The sequence below is a fragment of the Sus scrofa genome, chromosome 12 (genome assembly GCF_000003025.6).
Source record: "Sus scrofa isolate TJ Tabasco breed Duroc chromosome 12, Sscrofa11.1, whole genome shotgun sequence".
In the NCBI taxonomy this organism is placed as follows: Eukaryota; Metazoa; Chordata; class Mammalia; order Artiodactyla; family Suidae; genus Sus; species Sus scrofa.
In genome coordinates, this window is record NC_010454.4 from 13,390,527 (window position 1) to 13,417,664 (window position 27,138).

Below are 27,138 nucleotides of genomic sequence, written 5' to 3' on the forward strand. Positions count from 1 at the left end.
GAAAGCAGGGAGGCTGGAAACGCCGTTTCCCCTCGATCCTCCTGGGAAGCCCGTGCCTCGGCTTCCAATGCTCTAATAACGTGAATGAACCCTGAAAGAGGAAGAAAGAGAGCGCGCGCGAGCGCGGAGAGGGGAGAGGCGGGGAGGGAGAGAAAATCCGCGCCGAGGGGAGAGGGGAAGAGAGGGGAGCGCACACCCGGTGGGGGCCGAGGCTCGAGGGGCGGCGCCGAGCGGAGCGGGGCGCGGGCCGGGAGCGCGGCGGCGGCGGCGGGCGGCAGCGCGGAGGGCGCGGGGCGGAGGCGCGGACCGAGCCGGGAGGGCGGGCCGAGAGGGAGGAGCCCCCGGTCGCCGCCGCCAGCCCGCCCCGGCGGCCCGCGCAGCCCTCACTCGCCGCCGCGCCTCGGAGTTTGAGCCCCGGCGCGGCCGGAGCGCAAGCACGCCCGGGGCGCGGGGTCGGAGCGCGCAGCGCGGCGCCGCCCCCCGGCCCTCGGCCCCCCAGCCCCGGCGCCCCCAGAGCGGCGCGCGGAGGGAGGAGGGCGGGCGGGCGCGGCGGGCCGGGCCGGCGGGCGGCGGACTATGAGGCGCCCACCATGGTGCGATGCGACCGCGGGCTGCAGATGCTGCTGACCACGGCGGGAGCCTTCGCCGCCTTCTCGCTCATGGCCATCGCCATCGGCACAGACTACTGGCTCTACTCCAGCGCGCACATCTGCAACGGCACCAACCTGACCATGGACGACGGGCCCCCGCCCCGCCGCGCCCGCGGCGACCTCACCCACTCCGGGCTGTGGCGGGTGTGCTGCATCGAAGGTACGGCCGGTCCCGGCACCCCCCACCCTAAGCGCGAGCGCGCGCGCGCACACACATAGACACACACACATAGACACACACACACACACACACACACACGCACGCACACCCTGCTCTGGGCGCCGGCCGAGAAGGGGATGGGCGCGGCACTGGCTCCGCGCGAGACACAAAGGAGCAAGAGCGAGCGGGCGGGTCCCGTCGCGGCCAGCTGTGCACCACCTCCGGGTCCCTCCCGGCTGGGGACCCCCCCACACACCGGTCCCACAAACTCTCAATTGGCCCACGCACACCCCCTCACACAGACACAATGAAACACACCAAAACTCACGCGCGCGCGCGCAGCCCGAGACCAGAACGATCCCGAGGGGCCGCACCGGCGCCCCCGGGGGAGGTGGAGGCTGGCGAGGGGGCGGGAGGACGCTGTGGTTGGGGGGAGCTGACAAGAGAGGAGGGAGGGAGGAGGGGGAGAGGTTGCTTGGCAACCGGTGTCTGTGCGATTGCTATGGGAACTGGCCATCCTGGGGCGGGGCCGGCCGGGGGCGGGGAGCGCTGGGGCCGCTCCGCGCTCGCTCCAGGCCTGGCCCAGGGGTGGGAGTCGGGGCTGGGCTGCCGTCGTGTCTGGGGGACTCAGGTGGTCCAAGTCTGACGCCTGCCGAGACCTTGCTCTGTCACCTACTCTTCCAGGGGGTCATCGTCCCACTCCTCCCTGCTCAGTGGCAAGGGGAGGGGAACGTCCCCTCGACTAGGGCAGCGCCGTCATCTCAAGGCAGGGAATTTGCACTAGAACTGGGCTGCGCAGGGGCGACCCGCGGACCTGGAACTGCCTGGGAGGGGCGTGGCCGTCCGATCTGGGCAGGAGGGGTGCCCCTCAGATGCGAGACGGGGCCCAGTAGTAGGTGTCGTAAGGATGGAATGCCTTTGGGGCCGGAAATGGGTGCCCCAGGACTGCGGGCGCCTCTCCCTCCAGGGAAGGGACCCGGTCGCCTCGGATGGCGACGTGCGCCCGCCCGACTTCAGCGCCTCCCGCCCGCCCTGCTGCGGAACTTGAACTAACAGGTTGCTGTGTAGGGACCGTCTGGTCCCAAGCAGGTTGTGCACGGGTCCTCCGCTTGGTCTTGGCTTTGAGATTGGAAAAGGGATGGGGGAAGTTGGCAGAGAGTTCCTTTCAAAAAGCCTTGGACAGAGTTTCCTCTTTTTCTGTACCCTTTCCCCGCGTGTTAACTCTGCCCCTCAGTCGTTCGGGAAGTTCTCCCACACACCTAGCCTTCCTCACTGCACTCACAGCCCCTGCAGAGAGTTCAGCCTGACTGGATCTTCGTGGAGATTGGTAGGGAGCGCTTAACGAGATGACCCTTTTCCTGGACGAATTTGGAGTCATGTAAAAAGAGGCTTTGTAAAGCTGGGCGGGCTTAGTGTGGTGGAACTTGCCCCCCCCCATCATGCCTATTCTCATCTGGAATCCTGCCCACCTCTGCCCCCCACATCCTCTCCTAAACGAGGCTGCTTTGCCCTTTGAATTTAGAGCTTTATCGCCAGAGCGAGGTGGAGTTTTCCAGGAGCAGGAATGTGCAGTCAATAGTTCGGGAAACACAGTCACACAAAGAATTGGTGGGCCCACGATCACACCGTCTTCTTTTCTTTTAAAAAACATCGTTTTTGGTGTGCAGTCGCTCAGATCCCGAACACCTACTCCTCTCATCTGGAGGATGTACCCACGTCACCTGCACCTGAGTTAGATACAGAAGCGGGGCTGCTGGGCCCCCGTGTTCTACCCCGCAGGCTCCACTGGGTACCGTGTACATGCCAGCAGATCCTGCCGCTGGCATCATGCAGACACATGCATGGACCCCAGGCCTTCCGGTCTCCCAGTTGAAATTGGAACTAACTCCTCCACGCCGGCAAGCCTGGCCTCTGCAGTGTGGCTCGAATGCCTCCTTTATTAATTTCTCATCCTAATTAGGATTGATGCTGCACTTAGCATCTTGCCAGCTGCCTCGAGCCGTTTGCACTCGATGTTCATCAAGAGAGCCCCGAGCTGATCTGGGCAGCTGGCTCCGCTGGCAGAGGGAGGGTGGGGAGTTGCCATCTGGGGGACTTCACCGAAAGAACCTGGCTTCCTCCGTCATCCCCCCCAGAGCCTAGGGGCTCTGGGAGCCAAGCCAGGCCACCTCCAAGGACTGGAACATCCTCGGACCATCCCAGGGCTGGGAGAGCTGGTTCAAGATTGCTTGTTGCGCTAAAATCACCCTGACAGTCCGTCAGCCTGCGTGGAAACTGCCAGCTTATCTCATAAAAGTAGATCGCAGTGTCCTACGGCCATCTGACATCCATGACGCCTCCACCTGCCAGCGAGGGTCCAAACTGAGACCCGGGGAAGCCATTAACCCCAGGCCACTCCCTGGGGGCAGGGTCCCCTCCATATTGGCTTTTGTGTGTACAGTGCCTTATTTCCACCTGCTCTCTAGCGAAGTCCCCAAAGCATTCCGGGGGTGGGGGGATGCAAAGATCAAACCTCTAGACTGAAACCAAAAAAATACTGCAGCGGGCAGCTAATAGAACACCAAATGTGACAGTGAAACTCTGAAGGGTATACTGGCATCTCACACGCAACGGATTCAGTTTCCTGGTTGTTCCCCATAAATGATGCGGCGGGGCCGGGAGTGCCCACCCTGCTGTGTGCTTAGGCATCTACGTGACCTGGCAGGGCTGCGTGCAGAAGACAGCTACTCCCAGCCTCACCAGGGCTGACATCACCTTTTTCTGCCCCCAAAGCCGGGGCTTCCTGCTGCCCCTCTGTTAGACAAGTGTCAAAATCCTCCAGCGGGCGTGTTACCGCGTGGCATGCTCCCAACAGCCTCAAGAGGATGCCATCTTCACCCCCATCCGCAACTGATGGAACAGAGGCTCAGAGAGGGCACGGCACCTGCCCAGAGGTGCCCAGGGAAGAGGGGGCAGGGCCAGAATTGAGCCTTTGTCACACAACAAAGCTCTTCCCACCCTGTTGTCCTCCCCTTTCCCAAACATCTTCTGCGTTGCCATTAAAAACAGAACCATGTACCTGACTACCCAGTGGAGCCCAGCTCTGAGGCTGGCTTGCGGCGGTGTGAAGGCATTTAGAAGTGAGAATGTACAACTGATACACAAATTGCATAACACACACTCTTTCTCTTCTCTCTGCATTTCTGTCTTTGTCTCTGTATCGCTGCCTCTCTCTCAGTCTCTCTCTTTTTCCCACCATGTTCTGGACTAGCCCATTCCCACTATAATCAGCCATCTGCTCCCCCCCTCCCTGAGACCCCCACCTCCTTCTTTCTTTGTATTTTTGGTGACACTTGGCCCAAGGCTGGGGACATCGAAAAGGAATAATAAATCTTTGTGGACTCTCCCATCAAAGCTACCTCCAACCACCATTTGTTCCATCTCTAATGTATTTTGGAATTAGGCGAGGCATAGACGTGAAGCATTCTGGAGCATGTCTTCTGTGCTAGAGACAGGCGACCTGCCATCAACATAGGAGGGACAAGGAGACTCTGGGCCCCGAGAGCAGAGGCTTATATCAACGAAGCCCCCATGCTCACCGTGAGCTCTGGCGCATTCATTGAGGCTGCTGGTCACCAGGGTCCACAAGGGACCCTGTGCTGCCATCAGGAGAGGGCTGAGTCCAGAATAAATGATCCTGGCAAAGCTCAGCCTCAGCAGTGCCCCTCCCCTCCCAAGCTCCGCCCCAATAGAAGGAGCTGCCCCCAGCACACTCGCAGCTCTCTTCCAGCCTTAAGGTGGCAACCTTGATGCCAGGGGTGGGCCTGGACCTGCTTGTGTCAGCTCTGTCCTGGGCACTGGCGGGTGGTGGTGGTGGTGTGTGGGGGGGTGTTGAGAGATTCTGGACCCTGAGAGTGAGCAGGTCCTTTGCTCCAGTCAAGCTCACCTTCCTCACCTGGGCAGCACCTCGCACCAGTGTGCCCAGACTTATTCACACCACGGCACCCAGAGAACATATTAGCACTGCACCCTGAGTCAGGGGGCAGGACAGCCATCAGTGACGAGCCCAGGGGCACCAGCCACCCCAGACCCTGCTCACTTCCCCAGCGGTGGGGGTGGGGAGCACACCTGGAACCCCTTCATAGGAGGTCAGCTGGGAAGCTCTGCCTTAAAGCACACTTCCGACATAAGACCATTTAGGGCGTTTTGGATCCAAGTAACGCCCTTTTCCCACCTGCTCCATGCCAGCGCTGGACTGGGCGCTTTTCCTGTCTGTTTGCTTTCATGTTCTCTTGCAATAACTCACAGGCAGCCTGTCCAGTTAGGCCCAGGTAGGCACGAGCAGAGAGCTCCTTCCCGCAGCGCCAGCCCGCCCTCTGGCTACTTCGCCTGCAGGCCCTCCTTTGGCGTCTCGGGTGGTGGATCGTTATAGTCATCACTTATTGAAGGCTTTTGCGCAGGACTTATCATTCGTTCGTGTCCTTGCCAGCAACTCTCCAAGGTAAATATTAATTATCTGCCTTTTATAAATGGAGAGACATGAGGCTTAAGATGGCCCTGGCTCCCGAGGATCAGAGATGCCCTTTGCTGTCTGGATCACAGCTGGGTGGAGCCCAGCTTTCCACCAGCCAGGGGAGGTCCTTTGTTTGATGTCTCAGCTCGGGCTGCCGAACCCAAATGTGACGGACTCCATGGCTGAAGCCACAGACGTGATCTCTTATAGTTCCGGAGGCTGGACGTCCAAGATCAAGGTGCTGGCCCCCTCAGTTCCTGGTGAGAACTGCTTCCTGCCTTGCAAACAGCCACCTTATCCCTGTGTCTTTGTGTGACAGAGAGCCAGCTCGCTGCTCTCACCTTATAAGGGCGCTAATCCCTTCTCGAGGACCTCATCCTCATACCCTCATCTAAATGTAGTCACCTCCCAAAGCCCCGTCTCCAAATGCCACTGGGGGTTAGAGCTTCAGTGTATGAATCTGGGGGGGGACGGACACAAACATGCTGCAACAAGGATGTTCTTGCTCCTGTCGCTGCTGTGTAACTGGAACTCACTCTCTAATCATCCCTGGCGGTCCCTTCTCACGTCTGCCTTTCCTTCATGCCCTGCTCTGTTTCTTCCGCCTCCACTGGTCTTCTTTCTCTCTTCTGACAAGAGAAAACCCAGCTGGAGTCAGCTGACTTAGTGAAGAGAAGCTTGGGATCTTGGTGGACCCCAGCCCGACTTAATGGCCTCCATGCAAAGCTGGCTTTGGAGGAAGCTCGCGTCAGGGGCTTCAGAAGGGCTCCATAGGAAACCCGCAGCTCTTTAAAATAAATCTCCTGTGTCCGTCTCCTCAGACAGCCAACACTCTGGGGATTTCTAGGACAGAGTCACAGAGGCACAAAGTAGGAAGGGGCTTCAGGTGACCAGATTCAGGGTGTCAGAGAGCCTGATGGGCCTCTGTCTCCCCGTCTCAGTGTGGGGCCTGGCTGGTCTGGAACATGCCTCCTACCTTTGACTTGCTGCCCCACAAGCCCCCACCCACAGACTCCAGGTAGAACCAGGTTCAGCACGACATTGACATGGGCTCGCAGGAAGCCAGGTTGTCCAGATGGAAGAACCTTTGTGATTGCTTAGGTCAGTGGCTCTCAACCTTTTTTTTTGCCGAGACACACATATCGAGGATAAGTCAGCTGCCTACTGGGGACACTGCTCTTCCTCCATTTATGTATTCATCCATCCCTCCCACCCTCCCTCCGTTCATTCAGTCATTTATTCATTCATTCATCCCTCATTCATTCATTCATTCATTCATTCAATGTATGCTCATTGAGCACCTGCTCTGTATCGCTCTGAGTCACAGGTGGATAGGACAGGCGTGGTCCCTGCTCTCTTGGATCTGACATTCTAATGGGGTAGCCCACACTTCCAGGTAGTGAGGCGCATTGGGATGAAGACAGGGCAGGGGGCTGTGCTAGGAGAGGCTGGGGAGGGTGGCCATGGGTCCAGGGGACAGGAAGGAGCTGTAAGAGGACTAGAGGGAGAGCGTCCAGGAAGAGGAGGAGGCCAGCCAAGGCCCCGAGGCAGGAAAGCACCTGTTGAGGATGGAGGCGCGTGAGCCAAGAGGAGGTCAGAGGGGAAGGTGGGGCTCCATCATCACGTGGGGGTCGGAAAGTCAGGCTCAGGCAGCGGATGCCACCGGGAGACCTGTCTGGACATTGTTGCAGCTGCCCAGACGGGAAGCCTGGGGCCACGTGGCAGCAGTGGAGATGGAGAGATGTGAGGTGAAGGATGGGGAGGCGAGATAAGGGGTCAAGAATAAGAGCCTGGACCGGAGTCAGGGGGTGGGCTCCGGCAGCTGGCGAGAGAGAGAAGTGCCCTGTTGAAAAGGGGAAGATGCAGGAAGGAGCAGGCTTGGGAAAGGAAATCAAGTGTGGTTTCCTTAGGGTTCCCAGATTTTGACTAGCCAATGCCCCTCCAGCCAAGAGCAGTGCCAGAAAGTACTCCAGAGCGTAACTTAGGAGAACCACAGTAACTCACACTAGTCCAAGGGTTGTGGGTCCCCTGGATGGGGTTGGGGAGCAAAATTGCCCCCCTCTCGCCCCATGGAGAACCACAGCCCTCAGCAAAGCATCATTTAGGCAGAGAGCGAGGGCAGATCTGACTCCTGGTTAACCAATCCACTCCTTTCTCTTTCTTTGGAGAAAATGCACAGAATGCTGGGGGGGAGGGGCGTGGGGGGAGCATCTCTAGTAAAAGGCTGACCTGGCATCTCTCTAGGTGACTAGAGGCAGAATGGATGGTAGCCGGCTCCATCCCTTTCTTAAGAGTAATAGATCGTAGGTGACCCAGCTCACCCTGGCCTAAGACACCCCAGCGTGTGTCCACCCTGGGGACGGAAAGTGCCGATTCAGCCTGATCCTTATACTCTGTGAGCAAAGGAAACCTGGGGCTGCAGAAGCAAAGGGACTTGCTCAAGGTCACACCGCTCATTAGTGACGGGGCTGGGAGCCGAAGCAGGTGTGGGGGGCTGCCCGGTTAGGGCTCTGTCCGCCCAGCCGCCCCTTGGGATGGCACCTGGGCAAATGCTAGATAACAAGCAGCCACCATAGCACGAGGTAAGCAGCAAGCAATGCAGAAAGAAAAGGGAGCTCCCTCCCTCTGGCGGAACCTGCGAACACACGCAGAGAAACAGCCCCCTGACTTCCAGCAGGGACGCTGCCCCGTGCATGTGTGTGCACAGGCTCCTGGGAAGAGCTTCCGAGAGGCCAACAGACTGGGTCTCACCCCCCCAAGCATGAGCCATGCAGGGCCTGCCAGGGTCCACCCCCGGCCCCAGGCCCCTGCCATTCTTGCTTTTCACCCCCAGGGCACACTGGGGGGTGCCACGTGACTGAACTACAAGTCAGGACATGGCACAGACCAAGGACTGTTTTTTTTTCTTCTAATGTATCAATTTCTTTGAGAAACTTTTCAGAGCTGTGAAAGGTACATCCCGTGGTTTCACTCTGTTTGCTTAGTTCTTCTTCCAACAGAAAAAGAAAGGAAGGAAGGAAAGGGCAAGATAAATAACCAAATAGATGAGGATCCAGGACAACTGTTTTGTTAAAAAAATTGGGAAAAAATAAGGTGATGGTTGACTGTGGTCAGTGCCTAAAATACGTGCTGTAAAGGCTGGCTGAGTTGCTGGAAAGTGGGCTGAACGTTTGTCTCTGGGCTTTGTCCTGGGGGCTGGGGCAGAGGAGAACTGACCACGTATTAAGGTCATGGAACTCATAAAAGAAAAGGCCATGATTGCTCAGGAGAAATGGATTCCGTGTCTTCTTGTAGAAGGAACAGTCTGTCACATTAAAATGGATCCTGTTGAAAAGGCAGCATGAGGTGGAGGAAAGAGGCCAGGTGTGGGGGAGGGAAGGCTTGAGTTTGTGCAAATCTGAGTTTTGCCAGGTAGCTGTGTAGCTCTGGGAAGGTTACTTAACCTCTCTGAGTTGTTTGCTTGTCTGGAAAATGGAATGATGAGGCAGCGAACCTGAAAGTACCCAGCGCACACCTAAGAGCAGGCGTTCCCCGAAGGCAGTGCTTGTTCAGAGGACCCTGGGTGGAATCAGGACGTCCAGGGCCTCCGGAGTCCCCAAGGCTCCTGGGTGGGGGCCTGGGGCCAAGGGAAGAATGTAGCTGCCAACCCGCCACACAAGCGGACAGCTGGCCATCCAAACACGGGTTAGACATCCCTGTCCCTTTGCATTTTTTTTTCTTATGGCCTCACCCATGACATACAGAAATTCCCTGGCCAGTGATTGTATCTGAGCTGTAGCAGCAGCAACACTGGATCCTTTAACCCACTGCATCAGGCCAGGGATTGAACCCATGCCTCTGCAGCAACCTGAGCTGCTGCTGTTGGATTCTTAACCCACTGGGCCACAGCAGGAACTCCATGTCCCTTTGCGTTTTGAGGGCTCCCTGACATCTCTACAGCATCGGGACAAGGCTGGGGTCCAGACCACCTTCCAGTGATGCTCCAGGATCTTTGCAAAGCCGACAGTGCCTCCCCTCGAAGACCCTAGGCTCCCTGCTGGCCCGAGGATGCAGAGTGTGACTTCAACACTTAGCCATGCCTGGCCTGGCATCAGGCTTCCTCCTCTTCCTCCTCCCCTGCTCCCACTTCCCTGGAGCCAGGATGGAGGCAGGGGAGCCGTCCTGGTGGGATGCTGGAGCCAGAGATGTGCTTGGGTCGGAAGATTCCTCTGATTGTTTTCGCTCCCCTCAAACATCAGGACTTCTCCATCACCCTGGCTTCTAACCACCCCCAAACTTCTCTCTATCCTTCAAGCCAATGTCCTCCATTAAGTCAACTCCAGGGCCTTCCTTGGGCTCTGCAAGCATTTCTGTCCTCCGGCCTCAAAGGGCCTCACTGCCCATGGGCTTGAAAGGGCTTTGGATTTTAACTGGAGCTTCTTTCACCCCCTCCCCCACCTGCCCCTCCCCTCCCCCACATCCAGGTTTGCAGACCTACTGTCACAGCATGGAACCCCTTCTGTGCTTACTACTGTGCCAAGCCTGCAGAGGCAAAGGTGCCCAACAAGTGCCGTTTATGTGTCCTCCCCACCTGCCACAACCCCTTGCCCCGCCATCGCCCATCTCCCAAGGAATGTGGAGAGGGCCCAAGGACGTTTCTAGACTCAAATCCAGCTCCAGAGCCGGGAAGAAAAACAAAGAGTTAAAAATCGTTAGCCTCCCTAGCTCACCTCCCTCAGCCTGTCCGTCACTTCCCGGCCCCCAGGAGACAGACAGGAGCCACATGCCTGTCCCAGCTCACTTTCTCCAACCTTTATTAGGCTGCGTGGAAGTGGCAGCATCCAGATGGCCACCACTGAAGTCACGTGGACCTGGGTTTGAGTCCAGACTCTGCCATTAATCAGCTGTGTGTCTCCGGATAAATTACCTAACCTCTCTGAACTCCAGTTCGTCTTCGTAAAATAGAGGCATCATCAAATCAACCCCTGGGATTGTTGTAAAGGTTTGAGGAGAAAACACACGCAAAAAAACAACCCTCGTGGTGCCTGGCATCTTTTAGATATTCAAGGCATGATTACCTCGCCCCGTTTACATACTTCCTGAAACTTGGACGTTTTCCCAGAAAAAATAAGTCACCCAACCTTTGCAGCCGCACTGAGTGAGGCCCCAGGTCCGCTTTCTGGCCTCCGGGGTCGGGGAATGGAAGAAGCTGAGCGTCCCCGGGGATGTTCAGGCCGGCGTAAAACATGAGGCTGTTTCATCACCTCTCAGCGGCAGAACCGCGCTGAATGGCTTCTGTGAACCGTAAAATCTGAACCCGAGGGCTCTCAGTTAAGAGTTGACATAGGGTCTCCCACCAAGGCAGCGCCCAGGGTGGCGATGGCGGCCCCCCAGGCCTTGTGTCCCCTCATTGCATGTCCTGGCAGGCACCGAGGCGACAACTGTGAACTCCTGTGTCGTGGGATGAGGGCTCTGATGAAGGGGGACAGGGTACCGGCGAGCGCAAACATCAGGGCGGGAATCAGGAGACCCGTGGCCTGGTCTGAATTCTGGCACTAGCCATCTGGACAGTCTTCTGCGGGCCCCTTACCCTCCCGGAGGCCCGCGCTGCTTGGCCGTCACGTTGGCAAAGGATACCTGTCTTTCCCCACCCCTCCGTCATCCTTCCCTCCTCCACTCTCCTTCCATCCTTCCCTCCATCCTCCCTCCCTCTCCCTCTTCCCTCCATCCTTCCGCCCCTCCTTCCCTCTATCCCTCCCTCTTTTCTTCCTCCTCTTTCCCGCATCCTGCCAGGATGGCGTGACCATCCAGTGAGAGGGTACCCTGGAAAGCGCTGTGAAAAGCACCCAGGCTGCGCTCCCACAGAGGCACCGCAGAGGGGACAGGACGTCAGGCTCCTTGTCTTGGAAACACCTGGCCTCTTTTCGCCCTGACACCTGGGCAAGGCCCCCATGCCGATGGTAGCCCTCCTGGTCGGATGCGCTGCTGCTGGTTGGGGTGGTCTCCCCTTGAGAGAATCAGCCCGTTCCTGCTCCCACCCACTTCATCATTCATTCTCAGCAAACACTGACAGCCGGCTTTGTGCCCAGCACGGGGCTGGCCACCAGGGGAGCAAGATAAAATGCCCTTCTTGCCACATCCCCTGGGAATTCCTTAGAGCCTTCCCCAGACCTGCCGGCCCCACCTCCAGCGCGCCCCCGAGGCTTCTGCTCCACCTCGTCCACCTGGCTCCCAGCCTCTTTCATCTCACACCTGGATGCCCCAGGTTGTGTCCTGGCCAGTCTTCCTGCCATCCCGCCTGCCCGCCCCCATGCTAGCACTTCGTCACACGCAGCCGGAATGATCTTGTAAAAATATAAATCAGATCACGTCATTCCCAGCTTGATAGTCATCAGTGGGACCACATCCCAGTTGGGATAAAGCCAGGCTTGTCCCTGATCCACGAAGCCCCGCAGATCTGTCTGGCATCTCCCACCAGGGGCTTCACTGTCCAGAAGAGAGTCAGGGAAGGTGATCTGTGAACCGAGGCTGTGTGGTGGTTAAGAGGATGGACTTCCCTTCGTGGCGCAGTGGTTAACGAATCCGACCAGGAACCATGAGGTTGCGGGTTCGGTCCCTGCCCTTGCTCAGTGGGTTACCGATCCGGCGTTGCCATGAGCTGTGGTGTAGGTTGCAGACGCGGCTCGGTTCCCGAGTTGCTGTGGCTCTGGCGTAGGCTGGCAGCTACAGCTTCAATTCGACCCCTAGCCTGGGAACCTCCATATGCCGCGGGAGCGGCCCAAGAAATAGCAAAAACCAAAAAGCCAAAAAAAAAAAAAAAAGAGAGAGAGAGAGAAGGATTGGGTCAAAGAGACCTGCATTTGGATCCTGCTCTGTGACCTTGGGCAAATTCCTCTGCTTCACGGAGCCTCCACTTTCTCATCTGAAAAATGGAGCTATGATGGTGGACACCCCCCCCCCCGCGCGCCCCGCAAGCAGTGGAGCCATTACCCAAGGCTGAACCAGGGAGGAGTGCCCTGGGGGTGGGGGTCAGGAGAGCTGGGCTCCAGAAGGGCTGAGTGCACAGGGCTGGGGAACAGCCCTCTCTGCCAGGCTGGGCTGGCCTGGAGACACAGCTGCGGAAGTCACCTGCCGGATGGCTGGAAACACCTCCTCTCGTGATGAGCTGTCAGGCTGCGGCTGTTGAACCCCACTGCCTTCGGTTCCCTGATGGAACAAATGGCCCCGTGGCATTTGTATTTTCTGAACAAAAAGTCTAGATAAAAGAGCAGAGGATAGATTTTCTCATGTTGTTGTATGTTGAGAGGCAACATAGGAGGTGTCACTGAGATGCTGAAATGTTGACATTCTTAGTTTGGAGAGGGAAATGGCAAGAGTAAGAGGAGAAGAAATCTGGAAAATTGTAAATCAAGGCTGCTCTAGGGGAGTTCCTGTGGTGGCTCAGTGGGTTAAGAACCTGACTAGTATCCAGGAGGACGCAGGTTTGATCCCTGGCCTCACTCAGAGGGTTAAAGATCCAGCGTTGCCATGAGCCGTGGTGTAGGTTGCAGACATGGCTTGTATCCTGTGGTGCTGTGGCTGTGGTGTAGGGCGGCAGCTGTAGCTCTGATTCGACTCCTAGCCTGGGAACTTCCATATGCCAGGAGTGTGGCCCTGGAAAAAGAAAAAAAAGACTGCCCTAGAAAAATCCAGACGCCAGTAATAGGTCATGTGCAAAGGATATAAAATGATTGGTGTCATCAGAGCTATGTATATTCATGCACCTTTCATGTCATTTGATGTTCTGCTGTCACCGTCTTGAAAATCTTAATCATGTTTGAACAAGAGGGCCTGAATTTTCATTTCACACTACAGCCCCCAAATTGCATAGCCAGGCCTGGGTGTCTTATCCTGAGAAAAGACCTTAACTGCAAGAAAGGTGGGGCAAGGGGAGCTGGTCCCCAAGGGAGACGATATTGGAGGGTCCTCAGGTTGCACAGAAATTGGCAGCTGGGGTGGGGAGCAGAGGGGGTTCTGGAACCCCCTCCTTCTTGTTTTTTCTGAGGGCCACCACCAGCCGTACAGAGGGTCAGGGGGTGCCTTGGAGACTGAAGATCAGTGTTACTTCAAACTCTGTCATGTTAGCATGTACGGGCCCCTCCTGAGTGCCTGGCTTGGTGCTGGGCACTGTGGATCCAGGAAGGCCTGGGGGAACTTACAGTCTGGGTCTGCGCAACCCACAGGAGCACAGATGGGCAGCATAAACAGCACAGGGCGTGGACAGAGCATCAGAACTGCACAGATCCGGATGCCAGGGCCTCCTCCTGGGGGTTCTCTTCAGACCTGTCTTAGGATGCTCAGCAGGATCGGATGGAAAATACACACGGGGCTCCTCAGACACCTGCCTCCACGGACTTGAAATACACAGCAACTCTGACCAGTGGAGTCTTGGAAAGGCGGAGGGCAGAGCGGTGGAAGGCCCAGATCCGGGGGTGCATCGTGGTTTGAGTTCCGGCTCTGCCTCCTAGTAGTTGTGAGACCTTGGAGCAGCTATGTCACTTTCTTTGAGCCTCAGTTTCTTTCTCTGCAAAATGGGTATGTTAGCAACACCGACTGTGCAGATTTGCTGGCCAGAGCGGAGATGAGAAGTCAGTGCTTAGCCTGGGGCTGGAACACAGTGCCCGGTGCCCCGCAGTTATTCTCACTTGCTCACTCACAGCTATCCGCGCGTGGGGCTGCAGGACGGGGCCACAGGAAGAGGGGTCTCGGCGGTCGGGAGCGCTAGGGCTCACCCCCAGCCCCCAGACCACACCGCAAGCTGGGAGAAGAGCGTGGTTCCCCAAAGACTCCCCGAGGACATCTCAGGACATCCAGGCTCCCTTCCAGGGACTGGACAGTCCAGCCAAGGCCGTGTCACCAGCTCGTCTTGGCTGCGCTGCGGGGGCGGCCGCCGCGCGCTTGCTTCCGGCCTTCGCTCTGAAAAGCGCCGATAACAAGCGCACATTGACGGCCGGGTTCCCCAGGGCGAGCATGCCTTCCCCGGCTCGCATCTGAGCCCTCGCCCGAGACATTTTCTCGCTTGAGCAGTTTGGCATGTCATACAAAGGGGCTCTGATTTTTCCTGATGTCCGACTCCTCTTGCATGAAAAATAGCTTTTGTTATCTTTCTGCCCACGGATTCCTGTGTGTGAGTCAAGGCCAGATGCCTGGTGGGCGGAGAGTCCCCAAGCACTTAACCATTTGGAGGGGTCTTCCTTCTTCCACCTTGGCCTTCATCCGTGGCCGTGGCCCGGAGGGGCCGTCTCTGTTCCCCACCTTCGCGCTGGTCAGCTCGGCTTCCTCCTTGGCTGTTTTTGATGGGTCCGCAAGCGTCCTTGTTTGGGAGTTCCCGTTGTGGCGTATCAATAATGAACCTGACTAGGGTCCGTGAGGACACGAGTTCGATCCCTGGCATCACTCAGTAGGTTAAGGATCCCATGTTGCTGTGAGTTCTGGTGTAGGTCGCAGGTGCAGCTTAGGATCCCCCACTGCTGTGGCTGTGGCGGCAGCTCCAGCTCTAGCCTGGGAACGTGCATATGCCGCAGGTGCAGCCTTAAAAAGACGACCAAAAAAAAAAAAAAAAAAAAGTCCTGCTTGTGTGCTTCCCACCACACTGTCCCTACCGTCCCCTGTCCACCTGGCCAACCAGTGGTTGCCCTTTTACCGGTGTCCTCTGAAAACAGCTCATTTGTTCCTGTCGGTTCCCCAGGGCACCCGCCCCCTTCCATTTCTTTCTTTCCTTCCGATTGTTTCTGATTCTCTCTCTCCCCTTTCCTTCCTAATCTGCCATATTTAAATCATCACACAAGCCCTCCCCTCCGTCCCGTTCGAGGCAGTCTTTTGAACGTTCTTGAGACATTGACTAGATAAAAATGTATTCTTTTAACTCCATGATTATTAGGAGGGTTATTAAACATGAGGAGAATTCTATTAAATAGCAATCGAGTGAGTCAAAAACCCACAGATGTGAAACCTCTAAAGGTCAGCTGGTACAAAATAGATGTGAATATTGCTCTGGCTGTTCTCTGAGGGCTGAAAAACATAGTGGGGAAAAAAATTCACCAAAAAAATTTTTTTTATAAAAATGATGATCATGGGAACGCTGAGTGGTTTATTTTATCTCTTTCTGTCTTTTTCAAATGTTCTACTTCATTGGGGGTGAGGGATGTATGAACCTGATACTTCATTTAAAAAAACACCAGGGCCAGTCTCCAGTCGTCAGACTGATGAATGGGTCTCTGTGTTCACTCAGCATTGATGGCGTCTGCTCACTTTATTTTAAAACGCCTCCAGGAACATGCCCCAGGCATCACGCCCAGTCACCTTTGTCAATGTTTTATTGCAGGCCACCCCTGACTTATAACCAAATTGATTCCTGGATCAAAGCCTTTTCGAGCCATCCGCCATTGAATCTTTATTTCTTGTAAGCACAGTTTACACACTGGGCTTCCATTCCTAGAAATCCATCTCATACAATACAAGTGCCCAAAGTGACCACAACAGTAAGTGAAAAGCAAATAAATCCCAGATATATGCTCTTACAAATTTTTATTGCATATGTAAAACTAAGTACTTAATATAAAAGCTCTGCCATGAAATCTTCCTTTGGGGGAATTTTTCTGCTGGAACCAGACTGGCTAAGGTTTCTTAAAATATGAAGCCAATGAAGTTTGAACAGAAGATGCTTGCTTTTTTTTTTCCTCCCTGAAAAATCACCCTGTGGCAAGTTTAAGCATGCTCCGTTGCACCAAAAAATCTTCAAGTGCTTTAAATTAAAGGGTTCTTCGCTCTCGACATGTTTCCATTGCCAATGCCATGTGTGTAAATTCTTTGGCAAAGATCTTTGCCTGGTGACTCCTGGAGGAAAGACAACATCCACTGCGGCTTGTACCGCTGCCGTAACCGCTCCGTGTCAGTGAGTCATTTGACCCTTCGAATGCCAGTCGATGCTGGGGTATCATCTTCCAGGGGTCGGTGGTCCCTGGTGCTCATTAATGCTGCTTTTAGCCATTCGTGGCAGTGGTAGTCCAGATCAAAGTGCCAGTGAGGGGGTAGAGAGGCAGACAGCGAAGTCTGTGTCCAGCAGTCTGCGGCTGAGATGTCCAATACTTGAACTGGAAAGTTACTTCTCGAGTCTCATCAAAATCTCTGCGCCTCTAATGGTGATGTCTGTTCCTCCCTGTTCCATCTTTCCCGGAGCTGAAAACAAAGCACTCATGTTCAGCCTTAAAAGCCCTTCATCTTCTCGGAAGTGGTGTTTATGCCCGCCCTCCGTCTCCCCGTCTCTGGAGGATTGGGAAGGAAATTTACCTGGTTTTCTTCATTTGTTTGTAAACCTGGGTGCTTTCTCTAGCTTGTCTCTGGCTTTCGATCAACAAGCCTTTGGGGCGTGTCTGCTGGTGCTGGGTCCCAGGAGACCCTCCCCTCCTTAGAGGTGGGTCGTTGACTTGCCCAGGAGCAGGAAGGTGGCCAGGCCAGCCCTGCACAGCGCTGGCGGTGGGCTTGTTTTCCCCATCGTTACCTGCTTATCCATCCCATACCCTCCTGCTTGTTTCCCCGTGTAGGATCCAAAGCACGAATACTTTTAAAAGATGACCAGGTATCTAGTGTGTACTCACTGTGTACTGAGCATGATATGCATTAGCTCAAGAATTTCCATATGTAATCTCATCCTATCCTTGTAACGGCCATGATTTACTACTATTTATTTATCAAAGTATTAGTTAATCAAGTGTCGAAAGAGAGAGAGAGAACTGTCACTTTACTAGGTGGCCTTTACTAGGTGCCAGGAGCAATCCTGATAGATAGATCGATGTATAGGTAGATAGATAGACAGATAGACAGATTTAGTCAATCATCAGCGACGCCACGAGGTAGGTACTATCACTACTTCCGTTGCATGCACCGGGAAACTGAGGTACAGCACCTTGCCCCAGGCCCCAGAGCCAATACGTGTTGAAATCAGGATTCAGACCCACACAATCTAGCTTCAGATGTCATCCTCCTTCTGGCTGAGCTGTAACAACAGTAGCTATGACATCTGAAAATCTCTTCTGTGCCGGCATTTTGCACAGTAGGTTTCATCTTTACAAGAGAGTGCGGGTGACGGTTCCCTTGTGGGCGCTGGGGGAACTGAGGCAGGTTGACACGGCCAGCCTTTGCACCCTGATCTCTGACTCCAAAACCCAGCCCCCGCTAAAAACTCCTGTGCCTGCTGCGTGTCCAGAAAGAAAAGCAGCCTCGGACTCCCTGAGGAGAGGCTGTGGGGTGGCTCAGGGTCTTGTAAAGACTCCAGACCTCCAGCAGTGACTCTGGGAACCTGGGGCCGTGGTGCAGGCTGCTGATGCTGGTGGGGGGTGGAGGGTTGGGTGTGAAGACAAAGCAAGACCCGTCCCTTCAGGTGCAGCTCAGTGGTTGCTGGCTGTGGACCAGGTCGGCACGGCAGCCTTCTTGGAGGAGGTGGGCACAGCGTCGTGATCAGAACAGCACACAATGCAGGCTCTGGGGCTGACTCATGCAGCCTGGAAAGATTCCGCTGTCAGACCGAGGGCGGCTCTTAAGATGGGGCGCTCTCAGCAAAGAAGGTGAAAATCATTCTGCTCAAGACAGCTCCTTGAAGGAGGCAGTAACCATGCACTTCAAACCCCCAGAACCCACGTTTTGCAGGAGATGCCACCTGCCAACACGCTTTCACACCCAGATCCCGATCGTTGGCGTTCACGTGGTGACGCCTGGCTCACAAAAGGCAGATAGAAAAACAGCGTCTGATCTTACTGTAGGCTTCCATTCATATCAAGTTCAAGTGCAGGCAAAGCTAATCTAGGATGATGGAAGTCAGCAGCGTGGCTCCCTTTGTGGAGAACTGCCTGGGAGGGGGAGAGAGGGAGCCCCTGGGGTGCAAACACGGTCTATACCTTGATCTGGGTGGCAGTTACACAGATGTGGACACAGACCCATCAAGCTGCACTCTTAGGATTACTCTCTGTGTATTTTCCTCAGTAACAATTAAAAACAGGCAAATACAGGTCTAGGGTGACAAAGACCTCTCAGGTGGCCTGCCACCAGCCCTCACTTGCCCCTGTCACGCCCCATCTCCTGGCCTGTGTTTCCTTCAAGTCTTGTCAACCCAGCAAATACTCACTGGGGATGCGTGCCTGCTCCTGTGCTGAGTTCTGATGATGCACGCATTCGTTCATTCATTCATTCATTCAGCAATTATTGTTGCACCTGACCTCTTGAGAACGCTGCTTGACCTGCTCAAGGAAAAAGGCCTTCCTCTTTCAGAGAAGTCCGTGACTCAGAGCTGCTCTTCCATGTATATGCACCTTGTGATCCACAGCCTCAACCCCCTCCAACCCCTTCGGGAGACCGTTCTCTCTCGGCCTGGCAACTGTGATTTGGAGAGACTCTTTAGCACCCTGCTCTGGAGGACTCATGTCACCAGCCCCCATCCTGTCCCATCGGCCCTCAACACTCCACCAGTATATTTTTAAGGTCTCTATCCAAATCCAGCAAATCTTCATTGATATTTAAAAACCATACCCCACGGGGTTCCTGTTATGGCTCAGCGGTAACAAACCCGACTAATATCCATGAGGACACAGGTTCGATCCCTGGCCTCAATCAGTGGGTTAAAGGATCTGGTGTTAAAAGATCTGGTGCTGTAGATTGCAGATGCAGCTTGAACCCCGTGTTGCTGTGGCTGTGGTATAGGCTGGCAGCCTCAGCTCCGATTCAACTCCTAGCCTGGGAACTTCCATATGCCATGGGCGCAGCCCTAAAAAAAAAAAAAAAAAAAGAAAGAAAGAAAGAAAGAAAGAAAGAAAAAAAACGGATCCCACACTGAGTCATGAGATTGTACCCCAAAGATACATTCCTTTATTCAGTCAACAAACATTTACTGAGTGCCTGCTACTTACCTAACAGCCTTTTAGGTGGTGGGGAAAGCTTCTTTCACAGAAGCAAATAAATAAGGCAGACAACAATTCCTGCAATGATTATACTGCCACGGGGAGACACACCAGGACATCAGGGTGAAGGTTGCATTGGTAGAGGGGTGGCCAGGGAGGGCCTGAGAGGGAGAGACCTGGAGGAGGCGAAGAGGTGAGCTTTGTGGAGGTCTCTGGGACAGTCATATGAGGCAGAGGGACAGCAGGTGTCATGGCCCTTCGAGTGCCTGTCGGAGGCCTGAGTGGCGGGAGCAGGGAGCAGATGTGCATCAGAGAAGGGACAGTGGCCACTGATAAGGACTTGGCCTTTTACACTGAGGGAAGAGCTATGGAAGGCCTGGAGCAGAGTCTTCATGTGCTCTCACCTGGATTCCAAAAGGATCCCTCTGGCTCCGTGTTGAATGGGTAGGACCTGCCCACGGATGGCTCCTGCGTGGGTGGGGCTCTTCTGAGATCCTCGGTTAAGAGAAATTTGTCATGATGCTCCCGATTCCAGAGAGAAGTCAGGGAAGGCTTCTCGGAGGCAGCGGCATTTGCTCTGCCTCTTGCGGAACACGCAGGAATCCGTAGGGAGCTGAACATGCAGCATCACCCGTTTCCATTCCCACCTTCATTCACTCATCTAGTCCTCCTTTATTCATGCAGCAGGTATTTTATTGAGCACCTGGGCAAAAAATAGAATCCTGCCCTGTTCCTCAAAGAAATCGGTGTCCAGTAGGAAGAGGAGAGACAGAGGCCAGCCACATGCACACTTCCCTGAGGAAATGCGACCGCATATGCAGATCCGAGGCGCCGCCGTCGCTGGGCGTGGGCAGAGGGAGGCCCTCGGAGCCGCGGGGTGTGGTCACAGGCGTCTCGCTAGAGGATAAGTCATCCGAACCCGTTTTGAAAGATGAGCATGAATCCGTTAAGAACATGGGAAGGAAAAGAGGCTTCAGGGCAGAGCACCAACACGGGCCAAGTGTGACGCGGGCGCGCGCTCGGGCGGACCGCGATCAGCGCGTGCCCGCCACGCCCGGGTCCTGGGGGGCTGCTGCGGGGGCACCAGACGCAGTGGGTTCGGGAATGCCGGAGAAATTTGGGTCTGCAGACACAAAGAGCCCTTGTGAGAGGAGGCCCAGGAGCCCGCGCTGGGGAGGAAGATGGGGGCGGAAGCTGGAGTCGCGTGCACGTGTCAGGAGCCTGCATTCAGAACCTCCTGCCAAGAGTTGCTATCGGGAGGGTTTCCGCAGGGGAGCATCTAGATTATGACTTGGGTGGATCCAAGCGGCATCTGCGACCTCTGCTGCGGAGGATGGAGTGGAGGGAGCTGGCGAGAGGCAGGGAGACCTGTGAGGAAAATGCTGGAAGAGTCCAGAATGCCCTGTGGTGAAGAGGGGGAATGAGCCCTGCATGCACACAGTGGGCTGGAGGAGAGAGGATGGACTTCAGCTCCATCCTAGAGATGGATGGATGCAGGGAGGAAGGAGAACCCATCACCGGTGGACTGGGTGGACCTCGTGTCACCAAGCAAGATGGGACACCTGGGAGGAAGGAGTGGGGCTGAAGAGTCCAGCCCCAGGGGGAAAGTGCAGACATGTTGGGGGAAACACTGGGGCAGCTAAACAGCAGCTGGTCTAGATGAGACCATGCAAGGTCCTCATGTCATTTCTTCACTCTTTAACTGTTCCCATTTCACAGATGGGGAAAGTGAGGCACAGCAACTGACAGTAACTCTCCCACATCGCAGAGCATACACATGGCAGGGCTGGCCCTGGGATTTGAACCCAGGCAGTCTGGCTCCAAATGCCAAGCTTCTGAGCATCACACTGCGAGGCTACCCTGGGGAGGCCCCCACCCCGCCCTGGATGCAGGGTGAACGTTGGAAACGTCTCTGGGGCAGCGAGAGGGGCCACGCAGGCTGGGAGATCTTTCTCAGCAGGAGGGGGGCAGGTCTACTCCGCCGGGCCTCCCAGGTGTGACCCTTAGGAAAGGGAGCCTGTCAGGGAGGCCGCCTCAGCCGTGCTTCCAGCTTGCCTCCCCACGCTAGTCACGTCTCCATCCTGCTGTGCTCGCTGGGAGTGGTGACTGCTTACTGTCTCGAGACCCTGGCTCTCAACACTCTAGAACTAAGCCCTAGGGGACCCAGAACATAGTGACAAGAAACACTGCAACAAGGCTGAGGCTTGTAAACATTATCTTATGTGAAAGAAGCCAGACGCCAGAGCTCAGGCTCAGGCACCAAGTACCACCAACTCGTGGCTTGAACAGCAGAAATGTGTGGTCTCCACAGCTCTGGAGGCCAGAAGTCCAAGATCAAGGTGTCAGCAGTGTGGGGTCCTTCTCAGGGCTGGGAGGGAGAACCTCTCTGTGTCTCTCCTCGAGCTTCCGGCGGCCGCTGGCGATCTTTGGTGTTCCTCGGCTTTTTGTCTCTGCCTTTATTTTCATCACAGGGCGTTCATTGCCCTCATGCGTGTGTCTGTGTATAAATCCCCCCCTCCTTTTTTTAGGGCTACACTGAAAGTTCCCAGGCTAGGGGTCAGATCGGACCTGCAGTTGCAGGCCTACACCACAGCCATGGCAATGCAGGATCCAAGCCACATCTGTGACCTACATCTCAGCCATGGCAACGCCAGATCTTTAACCCACTGAGTAAGGCCAGGGATCGAACCTGTGTCCTCATGGATACCAGCACATTCGTTTCCGCTGAGCCACAATGGGAACTCCTAAAATGTCCCTTTTTACACAGACATCGGTCGTATAGGATGAGGGCCCATCCTAATGGCCTTCTGAACTCCTTCTGCAATGACCTTATGTCCAAACAAGGTCACGTTCCAAGGTCCTGGGAATTAGGACTTCAGCATATGCATCTGGGAGGAAAGGAACACAGCCCAACCCTTCACAGCCACATACTCATGTCCTTCGTTTTATACAAAATATCTGACATATTCATAGAAACAGAAAGCAGGTTAGTAGTTGCCAGAGGCTGGGAGGAGAGGCGAGCAGGGCCGGGGAGTAACTGCTTAATGGGTTCGGGGTTTCCATTTTGGGTGATGGACACGTTCTAGAACTAGAAATAGGGGCTTAGAAAGATCAGGTAACGTGCCTGTGGGCAGACAGCTGCTAAGTGGCTAAGCAGAGATTTGCCCCGAAGCTTGTGTTCTGTCCATTAGAACTGGATTCAAGTGGAGGTTTCTTTTTGGACAAGTTATTTAACTTCTCCAAGCTTCATTTTCCTTGCCTACCAAATGGACTCAAGATATCAGCCCCATCCTTTACCCATGTGAGAACTCAAGGAGATACTGTCTGTCAGAGTCAGTAGCACATTCTAAGTGGTCTTAGATTGGTCTTTGTCATTACTCAGTCAGTCAGGGGCCACCCAGGAAACCAGACGCCACTCTGTGTCTTTCAGCAGAGGAAATTTCGTAGAGGGAGTTGATGGCACAGGTGATGGAAGAGCTAAGTAGCCAAACAAGGGAGCCCCCCGCCACCCCTATGTCGGGGAAGAAGCAGAGTCCAGAAGCCAGGTCATTAGCAGGTGTTTGGATCGTCAAGAAACCTGGGACCACAGTGGGAGAGACTTTCCAGAAGGAACTGGCCACCAGAAGAGATGCAGCAGCTGCCACAAACACGTTTCTCCCGCCCTCTCACGTTCCAGAGCCTCCTGTTGGCCAGCCATCCCCAGAAGTCAAAGGGCAAGGGAGGCTGGAAAGTGTCGTTTCCTGGGATAAAGACTTGCTGAGATTAGACATGCCCCACCCCACCCCCATCCCCCGTGTGTGCACATCACAGCTCTGCAGCAAAGGAGGAAGCAGAGTTGCCCTGTGTGTATGCACGTGCCTCCCCTTTGTGTGCACAGAACATGTGCAACTGCACACAGTAGGGCCACAGAGCCACCAGCCCCACAGGATACAACCTGACCCCATGAGTCCCCATGTGATGGCATCTGGACGGCACCTGCCTGCAGCCCATCCTGTACTGTCACCACGGTAGAAGGGCCAGGCTGGAGCATGAGCCTCAAGGCTCAGAGCTCTGTCCTCACGGTGCCCTGTGACTCTGCCAGGCTGGTCACCGGAGCCCCTGGATGGATGCATCATCCTCCTGTAAACTGCCCTCGAGAGAGAGGACAGGGGAGCTGGGAAAGACAAGTTTGCCGGGATCTGCAGCTCCAGCTTTTCTTTGAAGCGAGGAAGCAGCTTTTCCGTGTCCCTTAGAAATCCGGCTCCATCATTAGAGGTTTTGCAGTATCTGCCTATTGACTTTGCAAGTCAGCCGGGCCTCCCGCCGGGCCTGCTACCCAGCACCTGCCCCCTCGCTTCCCATCGTCTCTGTGATTCATTTGTCCCTGGCATCTCTCACCACCCGGATAGCAGCGAACAGCTCACGGTCTCCTCTGCTCTTCAGAGGGTCTCCAGGGATACAGGACCTCAGGGGGGCTCTTCACCTCTCTCAGGACAGAATGTTCTAGAAAGTCCTGGGTGGAGGCTTCTCCTCTCTGGTTCTGTTCTGTGAAGGGCACTGAAAAGGCTGGCGATGAGAAGAGGAAAGGATGACGCTGAGGGCTTTTCCCTCCCAACATCTTTAGCGTAGAGATGTGATGTGGTCCCCCCAGAGTCAGATTCAAGTCCTAACCTGAGGACCTATAAAATGAGACTTTGTTGGAAATAGGGTTCTTTCACATGTAATCAAGTTGAGACGAGGTCACAGTCAGAGCCAATAGCCTGGATTTTTAAAGAAAGAAGAGGGCACAGGAAGACGGAGGCAGAGCTTGGAAGGATGCTGTTTCCAAGCCAAGGAGCACCAAAAATTGCCAGCAAACACCAAGAGCTAAAGAAAGAGGTGAACCTGCATCTTCCCTGGACCTTCCACAGAGGGCGGGGCCCTGCTGTTGATTTTGGACTTCTTGCCTCCAGAAGGGCAAGAGAATACATTTCTATTGCTTTAAGCCATCCCGGTTTGGGGTGCTTTGTTCTGGCAGCTCTGGGAAGCATATACAGAGAATATAGGGAAGGTCCTTCAACCCCGTAAACAACTACCAAATTCACCAGCCCCCTGCAATACCGCCCAGGTGACCTCATGGGTGACCTCAGATAAAAGAAATGCGGTTTTGTTAGCAGCTGTGTGTGGAGAGCTCGCTGTGTAGGCGGAGTCGAACCCTCGTGGAAGCCTCCCACCACCCCTGGGACGTAGGTAATAACCCAATTAAACTTGAGGAAACTGAGTCTCAGAGAGAGAGGAAATAATTTTCTCAAGGCGAGGATATTTATTTATTTTTGGCCATGCCTGCGGCATGGGGAAGTTCCCGGGTCAAGGATCGAACCTATGCCTCAGCAGCGACCCAAGCCGCTATAGTGACAATGCTGGATCCTTAACCCTTTCGGCCACCAGCGAATTCCGAACATTTTTCTTTCTTTCTGGCTCCATGGCTATTGTCAAAGGCTGGACTGGGCTACTGAGGGCAAAATGGACCTGGTTGGATAAGAAATATATTGGTTTTCTATGCCTCTTAACAAATTACTGCAAGCTTAGGGGCTTAAACCAACAGATCGAGTAGCTCACGGTTCCCATGGGTTGGTTTAGCTGGATATTCTGCTCGGGTCTCCCAGGGTTGTAATCAGGGTGGCCGCGGGCTGCCTTCCTTTCTCTCTCAAGTCACTGGTTGTGGGCAGAACTCATTTCCTGCTGCCTGACCAAGGCCTCGCTCTCTGGCTCACCATCCGCCAGGGGCCTCGTGGCTCCCGGGGGCACCCATAGCTCCCTGCCACATGGCCTACTGGCGGCTCCCACCATATGACAATATGCTTTCTTCTGGGCCAGCAGGAGTGCGTCTCTGCCTTCTTCTCCCCCTCCAGCCTGCCACAGTGGAGCCTTACATAACATGTCATCCTATTCACAGGTGTCGCCCACACTCATGGGGAGCACACCAAGGGGTGGGGACCTGGGAACCCAGTGAGGATTCTGCCTACCGAGTTCAGGTGAACTTGACTGGGAGACCAAGATGAACTTGAGTCCTGGCTCCGTCCCTGACTTGGGGTGTGACCTTGGCAAATTTTCTCCCACACCCTTGAAATCTGAATTTCCTTATTTCTAACAGCGGGACCCTCATACTATGCTCAAGGGGGGTGTCCTGAGGATTAGATCAGTGGAACCGCCAAGCACCGGTAGTTGCTAGGAGCTCAGTAAACCGCAGCTCCCTCCCTTCTCTTGGCAAGTGTATCCCCTTCACAAAGGAAAACACAGGAACAGCCAAGCACGTGGAAGGCACCTGGGCCTGGAGCCAGAAGGCCGGGCTCCACCCTGATCTCGGGCGGGGCCCACCTGTCTCCTGGTTTCTGCTTCCCCCTCCTCTGCTTGCAAAGAGTCAGAGTCCCTGCAGCTTCACCTGGAGAAAAGTGAAGCTGAAATGAGCTCCCAAGACCAAAGGGCCATTCTGGAAAGGCCTTCCTCCTTGTCCAGAGTGAAGCCTGGTTTCCCTTTCCCCCAAGGCCAGATTCCAGTGAGGGAAGGGCACCTTCTCCTCCAGATGCTGAGCCAACCAATAAGCAGGTGTGTATGCAGCCGATGGCCAGTGCCTTTCTTCCCGTTGATCACTGGTCCACTGGGCACCTTCACCACCGTCTCGGTTGCAACCCCCGGGAGAATCTCGTACAGACCAGGGGTTTTTCCCACCAGGACAGGGCGTGGACCTGCCCAGGCAGCCCCCAGACATTAGCCCTGGAAAGGGTCAGACCGCTCCCGGCCACGCGTTGCTGATTCTTGGGCGAGTGAACACCCCACAAGGCGTCTTGCCCTTTGAGGGCCCAAAACTTTGACCATTTAGGGCATGATCCGGCCCAATGTTGAAGCAGATGGAAGCCAGAGGTGTACAATCCACAGGCTGAGCTTTTCTGTGTCAAAAGAGAGGTGCATGTTGAGAGACCGCTGTCCGCTCTGCGTGTCCAGCCTCGCCCCAGGGGAACTGCCTGCACCAACTCGGTCCATCTTTCAAGACGCACCTAGGAGGTCTGTGCCACTGTGGGTTAAGGATCCTGCACTGTCGCTGCAGAGGCTTGGGATTCAATTCCTGGCCTAGGAACTTCCACGTGCTGTGGGTGCTGCCCCCACCCCCAAAAAAAGACTCATCTATAGGTGGCCTTCCCCATGAAGGCTTAACCTCATTCATTCATTCATTCATTCATTCATTCATTTATGTAATCGACCTAGCACTGATCCTCCCAGGCGCAGGGTCTGTATTAAAGAAGAAAGTCCTTCCGGCTGCCCCAAAGAGACCCAGCCCTGCCCACCACCGTGCCCATCTTTCTCAGACAGAGGGGTCTGTGTTCAGAAGCCAGCAAGAAGCAACCCTGCCATGGCTGGATTGGGAGGGGATCAGATAGGAACTGCCTGTGTGCGCCCCTCTGCGGCATCGTAAGCCCCCCTCCCCCCTCCTTGTCCCCCCAAGCTTGATGTGGAGACCACTAGTCTGGTGGGGGCTTCCTGAAAAGGTGAGAGCTTGGAGGAGGCTGGCTGTTTTCACTGCTTTCCTGGAACAGGATCAGCACAAAGTGGGCTTATCATGATGCTTGAGAGGCCAAAGCTTCTGGTCCCTTCCAAGGCGCAGATTCTAACTACATTTGTAATGGGGGCTTCTTCTTCTTGAAGAGAGGGGGTCTAAGTGCACAAACTTCCGGATGCCCAACCAGGACTCCTCTGGAAGATGGGGTCCTGTCTCTTGGGGCACCAGGAGACCCTGAAAGAAGGTTCAGGGTCCCGGAAAGTACACGCATACCTCTGGGGTAGCCTGGGGTCCCCAGCAGGTCTCCCTAAATCAAGCTTTATGGGGACAGAGTCAGTGGGCTCCCGGCACTGACAGTGCCGGTCTCTAGGGGTGAGATGGGGGTGCCCCCTGGCTGAAGCCAGTCTGCTGGTTCT

At 55.2% G+C, this 27,138-nt stretch overlaps 1 protein-coding gene across 1 annotated transcript in view; it reads left to right on the forward strand.

Moving 5' to 3' along the window:
* CACNG4 (calcium voltage-gated channel auxiliary subunit gamma 4) overlaps window positions 554-27,138 on the forward strand; it is a 63,463-nt gene continuing 36,878 nt past the window's right edge. The window contains 1 exon segment of the mRNA XM_003131272.5: window positions 554-810. Coding sequence (XP_003131320.2) covers window positions 591-810 — 220 coding nt within the window. The 5' untranslated portion in view covers window positions 554-590.